This window comes from Mobula hypostoma, chromosome 3 (assembly GCF_963921235.1).
Source record: "Mobula hypostoma chromosome 3, sMobHyp1.1, whole genome shotgun sequence".
Classification (NCBI taxonomy): domain Eukaryota; kingdom Metazoa; phylum Chordata; class Chondrichthyes; order Myliobatiformes; family Myliobatidae; genus Mobula; species Mobula hypostoma.
This window is the reverse complement of record NC_086099.1, coordinates 62,942,786-62,956,362: the sequence shown is the minus strand read 5'-3', so window position 1 is coordinate 62,956,362 and position 13,577 is coordinate 62,942,786. Positions and strand designations below refer to the sequence as shown.

At 39.0% G+C, this 13,577-nt stretch overlaps 1 protein-coding gene across 2 annotated transcripts in view; it reads right to left on the bottom strand.

Annotated features, from left to right (window-relative positions):
* The window catches only part of LOC134344044 (tyrosine-protein kinase TXK-like), a 49,666-nt gene that overhangs the window by 23,554 nt on the left and 12,535 nt on the right, over positions 1-13,577 (bottom strand). The window contains exons 2-6 of one of the 2 annotated variants that reach the window (XM_063043187.1): positions 5,392-5,545; positions 4,928-4,979; positions 4,717-4,813; positions 3,250-3,455; positions 1,674-1,739 (exon numbers count right to left, since the gene is read on the bottom strand). In XM_063043187.1, coding sequence (XP_062899257.1) covers positions 1,674-1,739; positions 3,250-3,455; positions 4,717-4,813; positions 4,928-4,979; positions 5,392-5,407 — 437 coding nt within the window. In that variant the 5' untranslated portion in view covers positions 5,408-5,545. The remainder of the gene's footprint in view (positions 1-1,673; positions 1,740-3,249; positions 3,456-4,716; positions 4,814-4,927; positions 4,980-5,391; positions 5,546-13,577) is intronic. The other variant, XM_063043188.1, reaches the window with a different exon arrangement.

Here is a 13,577-nt window from a genome sequence, read left to right as displayed (position 1 = left end):
AGTCTGATGGCTTGGAGGAAGAAACTCTTACATAGTCTGATCGTGAGAGCCCGAATGCTTCAATGCCTTTTGCCAGATGGCAGGAGGGAAAAGGGTTTATATGAGGGGTGCATGGGGTCCTTTATAATGCTGTTTGCTTTGCAGATGCAACGTGTGGTGTAAATGTCTGTAACGGCGGGAAGAGAGACCCCAATGATCTTCTCAGCTGACCTTACTATCCACTGCAGGGTCTTGCGATCCGAGACGGTGCAATTTCCGAACCAGTCAGTGATGCAGCTGCTCAGGATGCTCTCGATACATCCTCAGTAGAATGTGGTGAGGATGGGGGTTGGGAGATAGACTTCTCCCAGCCTTCGCAGAAAGTAGAGACGCTGCTGGGCTTTCTTTGCTATGGAGCTGGTGTTGAGGGACCAGGTGAGATTCTCACCTAGAAGAAATTTGGTGCTTTTAACGATCTCTACGGAGGAGTTGTCAATGTTCAGCGGAGAGTGGTCGCTCCATGTCCTCCTGAAGTCAACAACCATCTCTTTTGTTTTGTTCACATTCAGAGACAGGTTGTTGGCTCTGCACCAGTCCATTAGCAGCAGCACCTCCTCTCTGTATGCTGACTCATCGTTCTTGCTGATGAGACCCACCATGGTCGTGTCATCGGCGAACTTGATGATATGGTTTCTGTGTGTTGCCACACAGTCGAGCCACTTTCAGTCAAAGCTATATGAATAAAAATGGGGTGATGTACTGAAGATGGATGCGTAATGGTTGGTATGGACTGGGTGGCCAAATATGTGTTTCCATGATGGGTGCTCCATACTAACCCTTTAAGGGCCAAGACGTCAGCCTTCTTAACATCATAAAATGCAGTGAACTATACCCCAGGCTCTATTTTAACTATTTCAGGCGAGGCTCTTCACACAGTGGTGAAGATAACTATGTCATAGAAAATCTTGAGGTGCTTCATGTGTAACTGAGTTGACAGAGATTGGGCTCCTTTTTTTAATGAAATATTGCCTTCATTGGTCGTGTGTACAGTGAAATGCATCATTTAGCATTTCTAACGAGGATTGTACTAGGCAGCCCACAGATGTTGCCGTGCTTTTGGCACCATAATAGTATGCCTACAACCCTACCCGTACACCTTTGGAATATGAGAGGAAACCAGAGCACCCAGAAGAAATCTATGGAGTAATGCGGAGCACGTACTGACTCCTTACAGACGACAATGGGAATTGAACTCTGATTAAACTACACTACCCCACTGCCCATTCAATTCTTTGTACCACTATGCAACCGCAGTTGCGAGTCTCATAGTACATTTCAGAAGTATTTCAGATGTCTTTGCCACCCTCTGCTTGACGGGACAACTTCCACACAGTTTTCCAATGTTGACGGATGACCTGCTCAACAATTGGTTCAGCATCATAAAATGCAATTAATTGAAGTTCACATTATTCCCTTATTGCAAATCACCACAGGAACTTCTGCACCACAAGGCAGTTTTTGTACCACATAAATGTATCATCGGATTGACTACCACAACAGTTTATACTGCACATGACAGCACAAGGATATTGTTTAATTAAAGGCACATACTGATTTTTAAAGTACTACATCTTAATAACACAACAATATTCTTCTTAATATTGAAACGGCAATTGGTTACAGGGTGAACTTACTCAAATGCCTCTATATTATTAGCTTTCTTCTCAGTCACATAGTTGCTTGGAATGAATCCTTCGTTTCTGAAATAACACATTAATTGTTCTCTGTTCAGATTCATGAAGCATTGTAAACATGATGTAAACAATCTGCAGCCTGATTTTAAAGTTTGGGAAATGTACTTATTCTTCTCAAAGTTAAACTGTGGCATTAAGCCAGCAAATTCACTCAATTTGTCCAATCTCAAGGTAGTATATGTCGATGTTTACACACTTTGATAATAAATTGACAGTAACTTTGAAAGGCAGAGATGAGATGGGGGAGAAGGTAATAAGATCCCTTCACAAGTGAGGGCAGGTTGAGGACACAATACCATATCAGTGCCATGTTACCTGGATGGTGAAGCCAAGGAGCCAGTTTATTCAAGCTGAAAGCTATATGAAGTGATAGAAATTATTAAATATTTAACTCATAGATTGTTTTAAATATTTATTTCCCTCAGAGAAAAAAAGTTCCTTCTTAAAATGTTAAAGTATACACTTCAAAGATGTTTTTTAATGCTTTATTTGTCAGGTGTACATTGAAACATACCATGAAGTGAGTTGTTTGTGTCCCTTTTCCCTTTCCTCCATTTTGGCCTGCAGGCGTTAGACCTGGATCATTTTAAGAGCATCTCGAGAAGTCTAGCAGGATACACCTTCAGGTAAGAATTTAAGCTAAAATATGCTATACCTATTCACCTGGATGATAATGATATCTTAATGATGTTTGAAGAAGCATAGAAGATATCTCTGCTTCCCAGTCTTACATAATAATCCCATAAAAATAAATCACATGACTACTTAAGTTGCTGCTGTTCATGAAACAATGTTGATAAAACTTGTTTGCCATATAATTCAAATCAGCATGATCAGAAATCTACAGGATGATAATGATGATGATGTTTCAATCATAGAGGTCTTTAGGTGTTTGTAATAGATCTGGTGTTCTGTAATGTAATTTAGAGATGAATGGATTCTCTCTGGACAAGGCGGAAGCGATTGTAAAAGTAAATGTCAGTTTGTCCCAAGTTCCCTGCTACTCTTATATATACATGTGAGGACAGGAGAAGTGAATAGGGGAACTGTCCGTGATGGATGTGTGAGCAGATTAACATTTTACTTCTAAGAATAGACCAGGGAAACACCAAAGGACTTCAGGGCAAATTCAATAATTAAAGAAACATAGAAGCATAGAAAACCTACAGCACAATGCAGGCCTTTCGGCCCACAAAGCTGTGCCAAACCTTAGAAATTACCTAGGGAATTATTATCATTCTTGAATGAAGCATAGGTGATAAGAACTTTCAGGGTGAATAGTTTACTCCCTTATTTAAGATTTTAACGAGAGCAAAGGTTTAATGGCAAAGGCATTCAGTTTCACATAGACATGAACAACGTATCTCACTGGACTGCAGCCTCACATGCTGTCCTACAGCTGTGATTTATGTTCGCTAGAGAAGCAACCTTGCCAAGTCCAATTGAGGTCTCCAATTTAACTCAAAAAATATATTTTTGTATGTTATCAAATGTGCAAAAAATAATTAATTCTTACCCATTCTTGTCTCTTGCCTTCCACCAATGAGGGTCATGTTTCTGAAGTATAGTGTATTCTTCGTACCTCCTGACACTCAGATCAGTGGGCTCCTGGGCACAGAAGTCATAGAGAGCGATCACAGTGGTCTCCCCGCCATCCTCATCATCAGCAGGAGGAGGTGGCGGTGGCTTCCTTCTTGATGGGACCCCTACCGTCCTGTTTACCTGAGCAGTGACACAGATCATAAAATTATAAGTAAAATTCACCCTACTAAAATACTGCCAATCAGTGCAAAATATATACCGTCAAAATAGTGACAGATACACGGATAGGAAACGTTTGGAAGGTTATGGGCCAAGCACTGGCAAATGGGAATAGATTGGATGGGCACCTTCGTTGGCATGGATCAGTTGGCCTGAAAGACCTTTCCACGCTGTATAACTTTATCTACAAGAAGTTGGGAGCTATGGTTGTAGAACAAAGAGAACCTCAGATGACTGAAATCTTTTGACAAAGTTATTGTGGAGGAGTGACATAGTCCTGAAAAATTCTCCACTATTTTTAGGTAAATAGCATCTAATATTTTGCCAGCACTACACAGCGTATAAAAAAAAATCATAGCCAACTGTTTTAAGAGGCCTTTGTAATCTTAAGAGGCTTTTGCAAACACTTCTTCATTAAAATATTCCCATAATATCATTGTATTTCCAAGGTGCTATCTGAACATAGAATTAGCATGAGAATGTTACTCTGCCTTCTAATATATTTATTAAAAAAACAATGATGACTCTGTGCCTGTGTCAGAAGACAATTCTCATAACGTTTTTAATCTCAGTACCTGCTGAGGTTCTGTGCAAAATACATTCTGATCTGCACCAGTGTTGCAATTAGTTAAGAGGAACCTCTAAAAGTAAATGAAGTGTTTCACCAACAAACCCATAATATTCAAAGAAAACCTTTGCTTTGTTAGCTGTGCAGGTGAAGTTATTTCCCCCACCAAGTATGTGGAGTCAACCATATCTGATGAAAACCGCATTTTTGACAGGCTAATCAGCTCAAATGTTATATGAAGGTTAAGTGCTTATCCTTAAATTCTAAGTTATATTTAATGGAAATAAATAAATGATAAATGGATGTAGCTAAGTATTTAAAATTAATTTACAGCACCCCATGATACATTTTAATGTTAATATTAGTAATGCCATTATCGGTAACGCTGCAACATCCTTTCACAGTGCGGATTCTCCCAGTGATCAGGACCCTCCAGCAACATTCATGGTTGCCACTTTCCTAAAAAATTTTCCTAACTGTCACCTCAAGTAAAGTTGTTCCTTGTTCTTTATCAGTGCAAAAAAAAAATCTTTAATGAGATGATCAACGTGAATTGAAAACTTCCTCTCCATGACATTGTGAAAAATTTTCTCTCAATGTACGTATAGACTCACATAACGTGTGGCATATGTCATGAAAACATGTTTCACCTACTCGGTAAACGTTTGAAGGATACGATGGCTGGCGATCATTCAGGGGATATTCATCCATGAGATCATTGTCCTCCAAGCTCATCTGAGTTGTGACTGCACTAAAATTCAATAGAAATAAAAGGTGACATTAATTATATCACTGCAGGCCATAGATGATCAATAAAAAGCATAGAAAGATGCCTTCAGCTGGAAGGTAAAAAAGCGCAGCTTACCGCTTTTGAACAGAACAGCAGCAGCAGCAAAACACAGATTGGATGGTATGGTCTGTGAAAACAGGAAATTTCAGCAACAACTCTACATTAACTGGGGAGACAAAAGCAAAACTGCAGCAAGTAACAGAAATCTGAAATTAAAGCTATCTTAAAATGGAGTGGAGGACGTATTAAACATACACAAATGCAATTATTTGGGGTGTTTTATTTTGGAATTTAACCATGAACTTGGTTAATATATACTTAACACTCCACATCCCTCAGCCCAAGAATTGAGCTGCCTTCATTAAATTCAGGTTTTAAAGTAATGAAATTGTAACCTCTGACTATATTATGAAAATAAATAGAATAAAAGATTGAAGCATTAAGTAAATTATTCCCACATTATTTTGCACCGAATTATCTGAGATCATGTTGATTTTACACTCTATTCACCAAATCAATATACCCAGAAAAATACCCACCCACAATATCATCCATGTCCCAGAATGGAATGGATCCGTTTGTCACATTGTGCCTTGTAATCTTGGGTGAACGGGCACTTGTGATCACATTAGTCCAAATTGTCAATGATCTGCGGGTGCAGTGACCGACAGTCTGTTGAAGCCTCACTCGCGTCTGTTTCACAATGAATGTTACAATTACTTTAAATACAGCTTTATTGAGTTAAAATTATATTAGTTGATCTGGATTTGGTTGCTAAACGCCATAGCTAGCACCAGTACGCTCTCATTTGCCTCTGCGTTCAGCTGCAGGAATTACATGCGTAAACTTTCTACTTAAATTCTGGCTTTTTGGGGTCCATATAGTTACGCAATGGGCATTAGTTGACTAAATTATGATCAATTAATGCTGATCAATTGGAGATTTTCTGTTTGAATGTATGCTAATGAACTTGCTGGGAAATTTGAGGAATATTGCACTCTGGCAAATCCACTTCAAGTTACAGAACATTGCCGGTGCAATTTCCCGGGTATGGAAACTTTTTACAGTGACTTCCATTCACCTTCAGCAAGTGCCATTAGATCTCCCATTCATATCATCCCCACCAGATCAGAGCTGAAGCAATTTTATGGGAGAGAGCACCCTGCTCAAGTCCTAGTTTCAAACATCCACACTCTCCACTGACAAAGATGGTAGGCATAGACTTACAGTACCTCAGGGATCCATTATTGTGGCCAGAACCTACCCTGATTTTCATCAGTGAATCTCCAAGCAATGCCAAAGCTTTACACAACAAATGCCAACACATTAGGTGAGGCAAGAATGGAGGCAGTTGTGGTGGCCAGCTAAAGCAAGTCCTACCCACAATATAATTGTGAAATACTTTGACAGCTTGTAAAACTACACCCCCAGACCGAGGCAAAAGCCAAACTATCTTAACGATTAAAAATTTAAAATAAATGTCAAAACACTATTAAATATTTCAAAACACATTCAAAAATTGATCAAAACAAATATATATGATATTCTTCCTCTGGAGCCTGGCAGCCATTCCTTTCCATTCAAGTGAATGGACTCACTCTCCCTGCACCTCATATGTTCAGAAGCAGATCGAAGAGCAGCTTCTCCAAGTGCAGCTCTGGGGATTTGCAACAGGGTCACAGATAAGAAATTTCTCCCTGAGCTCATCTAATAACTTCAGTACTACATGCTTGTGTGGGAAGCCGAACTCCTTGGCATTTTCATGCTGAAGGTGAAACGATCCCATCGCTGAGTTTTACTCTTGTACTGGTCGACCGGAGCATCAACATTTCAGCCACAAAAAGTTTATATCATTTAGCATAAGCAAGAAATTTTGATTTTCAGATTTACTTATAAGTCAGTATATTTCCTCTGAATGAAATAATACAATTAGTTTACGGAAGAATTGAGTACTAACTTCCTTCGAACAATGTGAATAGCATATAAACAAATGATATGAACACTATTCCTTATTCCTTTTACTTGTACCATTTATTTTTCTAATTTATTGTACTGCTGCTGCAAAACAACAAAATTCACATCATCTGTCAGTGATAATAAACGTGAGTCTGATTCTGATATTAAACTGGCCTCTAATTTTCGCTCTATTCCTAGTCAACTAACTCTCCCATGCTTACGTCTGATCACTCATGAGCATGCGTTCCTGGTTCGTAAACCTTCAAAATGATCCATCTGCTTTTGTCCCAGGTAAATTTTCAGCGATGTACTGAACAAGTTAGCAGCTGATCCTATCTGGTAACTGAGTTTAAGCTACAAGAATGATTATATTTCACCATCATTCTGTATCCAAGTCTTCTCTGTGTCAGGATTATTGTCACACAGATACCATTTTATTTATTTATTTATTTGTATATGTATTTATTTATTGAGATACACCAAGGAGTAGGCCCCTTGGCCCGCACCACCCAACAACCCCCGACTTAACTCCAGCCTAGTCACTGTACAGTTGACAATGACCAATTAACCTACCAGCCAGTACGTTTTTGGACTGTGGGAGGAAACCAGAGCACACAAAGGAAAGACACAGGGAGAACGTACAAGCTCTTTACGGGGAGTGAAAGGAAATCAACCCGGTTCACTGGTACTGTAAACCATTGCGCTAACCACTGCACTACTGTGCCGCCTCATGAATATCAGTCAAATTTTAGCCTTGCTACAGTTTTATACATTTATATCAGCTTTCTAACTGACATTTCAAATGAAGATTTGGGGTAGAACCTTTAACCTCTACAGAGATGCAAACAGACCACATGCCAATACATATGAACTAACCATCTAACAGAAAATGCTGGAAATATTCAACAAATGAGATAACATGTGTGGGAAGAGAAACAGTGTCAATATTTGTTTAAATGAACATTGGCCTGAAATGTTAACTCTTTTCCTTCCCAAGGATGCAACCTGACGTGTTGAGCATTTACAGAATTTAGATTTCCTGCATACTTTAGCGTTTTTGATTTTCAACCACCCATCTAATCTTCAGACGTAAAATATAACTGATCGACAAACATTACTTTCACACCGTAACAACATACACACACTTTTATCCACAGCTAAATTTATTTTATTTCAGGCATTCTCAATTACACCATAGGTTAAGTAGCTTCTATCATCCCCTACCTTCAACATTGTGATGTTTGTCAAAATCATTTCCTTTCCCTGGCTCACAATTGAACGTTCAGTGATAGATGGAACAGTTTGATATTCATTTCAAACTCAGAAGATGAAAATACTTTCCTACAATTCCTTTACTTCTAGCCCTTCCTTTCCTGCAGTTATTCTTTTCCTTGTCTACCTTATAAATGATGGAGTGAAATTTACTTAAGCAGTTCTAAAGAAAACTTACAAAATTTTTTTTTTAGGAATCTCCATTTTTCTTTTCACTTCTTTTGTTCAGCAATCCTCAGACTGGAACTATCAATTCAGACGCAGCCTATCTTTGTTATATCATTTCTTATCCTATATATTATCACCCTATATTATAAGTACCTGCAATATACATGAAGAACTGCAACTTGATCAAAATCATATTTTGCAGTTTCCCCAAAGTGCATTGAAAAGCTGGCATGTATCTTATCCTGACTCCCTGAGGTTCATGCATTACAGTGTGTGTGTATATATAGGGAATATATATATATAGAATGAACATGAGCTTTTTTAAAAGAAACCAAAATATTATCATAAAGTTCACCCAATAAACAATACAACCAAGCTCACAATACATTTCCAACAGAGGGTTACAGTTTTAGAGTGCAGAGGCAGTAGTTAAGTAACCCTTAATGACAGATTCTGATGAACTAATATAACAATCTGACAGCATGTTTAAATAATCAGTCACCCTTGTTTATAACTTATCTTTAATTAACTGGATAATTTAATACCGGTGAGACATCACTTAGAGTAGCGTGAGCAGTTTTGGGCTCCTTGTTTGAGAAAGGATGTGCTGACATTGGAGAGGGTTCAAAGGAGGTTCACGAAAAGGAACGTTTGATGGTTTTGGGCCTGTACTCACTGGAATTCAGAAGAATGAGGCGTGACCTCATAGAAAGCTACTGAATGTTGAAAGCCCGCTATAGAGTGGATATGGAGGATATGTTCCATATTGTGAGAGAGTCTCTAAGACCAAAGGACACAGCCTCAGAATAGAGGGGCTTCATTTTAGAACAGAGGTGAGAAGGAATTTCTTTAGGCGGAGAGTAGTGAACTGTGTAATTTATTGCCACAGGTGGTTGTGGAGGCCAAGTCATTGGGTATATTTAAGGAAGAGTTTGATAGATTGTTTTATTAGTCAGGGCATGAAGGAATATAGGGGAGAAGGCAGGAAATTGGAGCTGAGAGGGAAAATAGATCAGTCATAATGAAATGGCAGAGCAGACTCAATGGGCCAAATGGCCTAATTCTGCTCCTATATCTTATGATCTAGTAGTGATGATCACAATAATAAAGCAAACGGAATAGAGTCATAGATTTGCGCGTAATAGAAAAAGGATTTTCGGCCCATCATGTCTATACTGACCATCATGTCTATCCATTCCAAACCTACTTATCTCAATTAATACCATATCCCTCTATGTCTTGCTCATTCAAGTATCTGTCTTGATGCCTCTTAAATGTTGTTGATGTTCCTGCCTCCTCCACATGCTTCTGGCACCTTATTCCAGACATCAACTACAGGCTACAAAAGACTAACTAACACACACATTGAGAATTGATTGAGCTCCCAACATAATATTAAATATAAATGTCTGCCGTGTGTACTGTAAATATGTTCCTTCCTATGAGTTGCAGGACAAACTTTTTTCCCTCTCTCCACTTATTTTCATTGTTCTTTTTATCAGGCTTTGATGCCACTCATTACAATACTGTGGAGGTATGGTTACCATGAGTGAAATTTCTGCTTTTTCCAACTTGCTGACAAAATTGACTGAAGGACATCTATAAAAACAGAAGCAATTTCCTATTACCTGGAATTGACCTTTTACTCATTGTGTGAAAATTTTTCCCTGAGCATGTAGTGTTGGAAAAACAGAAAAGAGCTGGAGAGAGAAGATGGGAACAAAAATAATATTTTGTGAATATTTCTGAAAGCAATGAAGTGAACAGAAGTGGTAGGGGGAGAGACAGAAGTAAAATAAAATTTCCCATTTCACAGTAAAATCAGTTAAAATTTCTTAGATTAGAAAATGGTAAGTTTTAGAATATCTGCTATTTTAAGCAAAGAGTGAATATTCACCATAAACAAGGCTTACAAATAGTTTCAGAATGTCTATGCTGTGAGAACATATACAGGACGTGATAAATTTCACACTGTTAGAAATTACTTTCAAGTGTGCGATGCTTTTGATGGATTGGGCAGTGATTTTGGAGAAACTTTGCAAATAAAGGAAGTACTAGCAGCACCGAGAAGGCTCCTTATCTCAACTTCCTGTCAATAACCAGGCAGATGGCATTGATCAGACAGTCATTTCACTTGCTGGCCCATTCACCTGTCAATAACCAGGCAGATGGCATTGATCAGACAGTCACTTCGCTTGCTGGCCCATTCACCTGTCAATAACCAGGCAGATGGCGTTGATCAGACAGTCACTTCGCTTGCTGGCCCATTCACCTGCAGCGTATGCCAGATGTTACTATGTTGGAAGCAGGAGACGTGTTTGTCCCTCCTGCACACCAATGGGGAAATGCACACCTCAAAAAAAATTATGTCTGCAGATAATAGACAATATTACAGGCTGATCATAAGCATTCTAATGAGGATTCGTAATTAGTTACGTCAGTCTTTATTGTTCATTCATAATTGTCATGCAAACTGAGGTGATAGTCAACAGTTAGTCACATGAGTCATATATCAACTAGATCAAACGTGGATGATACATTTCCTTTTGCATAAACAAATCAGTGGATCAAAGGGTTTATGGAGCAGCCAGCAGTACAGAAATTATTCTCTCCCTTCACACTCTTTACACATAACTGAATTCTCCAACTCTCCTGGTGTGACTCAGTAACCCACCATTGTAACATGAAGGGCACTTTCCAAAATAAACATTCACTTGCATTATAACGAAGACAAAATTGTTCATGTTATTTGATTTACAAATATAAAGCACAAATAAAAATGCTAATCTATAAAACTTTGCTGAATCCTGAACTGGCCTTCATATTAACATCACAGACTCTTCAGTTTCTAACTTTAAAATGTTTCCTTGCTTTAACTTCCCCATATAAAAATAATAAAAGATGAAAATAAAAATAAAACTTTTAATCATAGAATTACTTGAAAATGTGATATTTATTACTGAATGATGTAGTTCTCTCACTGCCAGCTTTTAACACTTATTAAAAGAGTTCAATGAATGTTCTAAGCTTTGTTAATAACATTGCCATTTCAATCATGTACATTAATTCACAAAACTAAAAACAAAATTATTCCATTATGTGAAGGAATATCATTAAGGACATGTAAGGAACTCTGGTTATCTCATCTACAGGCTGAATTTAAAATTTATATTGAACTACCATCACATTTTGAGATTACCTTTAGAAAGAGTCAATCTCTCAGGTTTTATTAAATTTGATACACACACAGTATATCATATAATACCACAGCTATATGAACTCTACTGCACAGCACATTTTAAATTGTCCCTTTCAGGCCTAAAGATTTAATCTTATGGATAATGTGTTTCCTGATCCTGTGGGTGGGGGTTACGATCACTCTGCTTTGCAATAGAGACTTGTGGCTATGAAATAATCTCAGGTTCTGGGACTGTGGTAAACCATATATATATATATATGTTGTAACTGGGTTAACTGTCTGGACACGCCCCTCTGCTGACTGCCCCTGTGGCTCCTCCCACAGAGTCCTGTATAAAGGTGTTTCGCCTTGCCCCTCCCCCTCAGTCCGGGGGCAGACACTCACCGTGGAGGCCGTATTGTACAGCAAATAAAAGCCTTTCAGTATTTTACCAAACCTCAGTCTTTTGGAGTTATTGAAGGTGCTTCAGGGACCTCCTCTGTGGTGGTTGTACAATAGGAATTGACTCTGGAACTGCAGGAAGTGGTTCTGACGGCTCAGAACACATTTCTTCTCTAACAATTGATTCTGCTCTCCTCATCTGATCAATGTGTCATCTCCAGATGACATCAGACACTGTCTCCACTGTGTCGGAGAGTGGTCCACTTCTGTCCTTAAACTTTTCGAGTATCTACTTTTGATCATCTCTGTGGTCCCTCACCAGGAGTGCTTGTCCAGGAGTGAGTGGAACATGAACCATCTTGTTTGAGGAGTGCTCAATCTCTGTTTGTCCTGCAAACTCCTTCTGAGATTACGTTTGAGCAGATCCAAATGTGAATGCAAGGGCTGACCCCGGAGCAGTACAGCTGGTGAGTTGTTGGTTGTGCACTGTGCTGCATTATAGTATACAAGGAGGAAGTGGGCAAGCTTCTTATTCAGTGTCAGTGTAGTGTATTTTGCTGACATCGCTCACAGTGCATTCTTTAGACTCTGAACAAACCTTTCAGCCAAGCCGTTTGTAGCTGAGTGCTTAAGTGCGAATCTAATGTCATTTAGAGGAATGACTGAAACTGTTCCAAATCAAACTGTGGTCCATTGTCACCGACAAGGTGTTCAGGAACACCAGTCCTTGAGAAGAGGCTTCTCGACACATGAGCAGTCTGTGAGGCTTTAGTAGAGGCTTTTGGAAACACTTCTGGTCACTTTGTAGCTGCATCCACTACTACCAGAAAATTTGTGCCCATGTTCAGTAAAATTCACATGAATCCTCTGCCAGGGTAATGCAGGCCATTCTCAGAGATGGAGAGGTGTTGTTCTTGGAAGCTTCTGGATGTATTGGCATCCCGAACTGTGCCTGGCAAGCTGTTTGCTCTGGTGATCTATCCCAGGCCTTCAGACAATGTTTCAAGCCAACATTTTCATTTTGACCATACCTAGATAACCAGCATGTAGTATTATGTCTTGTAACTCCAAAACATAAAAACTAAATGAAAGGAAAACAGTGCGGGGAAAAACTCGTGAACATTCCTAGTTTTACTATTAGCAAGGTGCACTTGTATGACGTGGTGGTGTAATGATGCATGCCACGCACATATGTTTACATATAACCTGAAATGAATTATTTAAACAACAAAGAATGCTGAATCAAACCATATATTTACAATAATACTCAAATATTACTGAAATATTAAAAACTATGTAGCTCCTCCAACACTTTGGATGGTGCAATTGCTCATAAGGCAACCTCTGTCAAGAGCAAGTTTATTCTGGCACTGGTAAAAATGGGGGAGCTGGGATTTCTGCAGCACATTCCAGCCATTTTGTGTGGCCATGTAGACCTGAGACATGTGTGGGGCTGATTCTGGTTTCTCTTTGAATCATCTTTGCTGTAATAGTGAGACATTCAATTTGCATTAGGGAGAGTGTGCCAAGATGAGTGTCCTCTTTTGTAAATGTTTTAGTTATTTCCTTTTCCAAGGGCAAACAGGACAATTCATTAGCATTTCCATGGTTTGTTCTCCCCTTGAATTCGACCTTGTCCTCCAGGAAACAGGGCCCACCTCTGCATTCGTGCTACTGCTGTTAGTGGGACACCCTTCTGTGGATTGAAATCGAACACCAGGAGTTGATGATCAGTAAGGAGGGTAAACT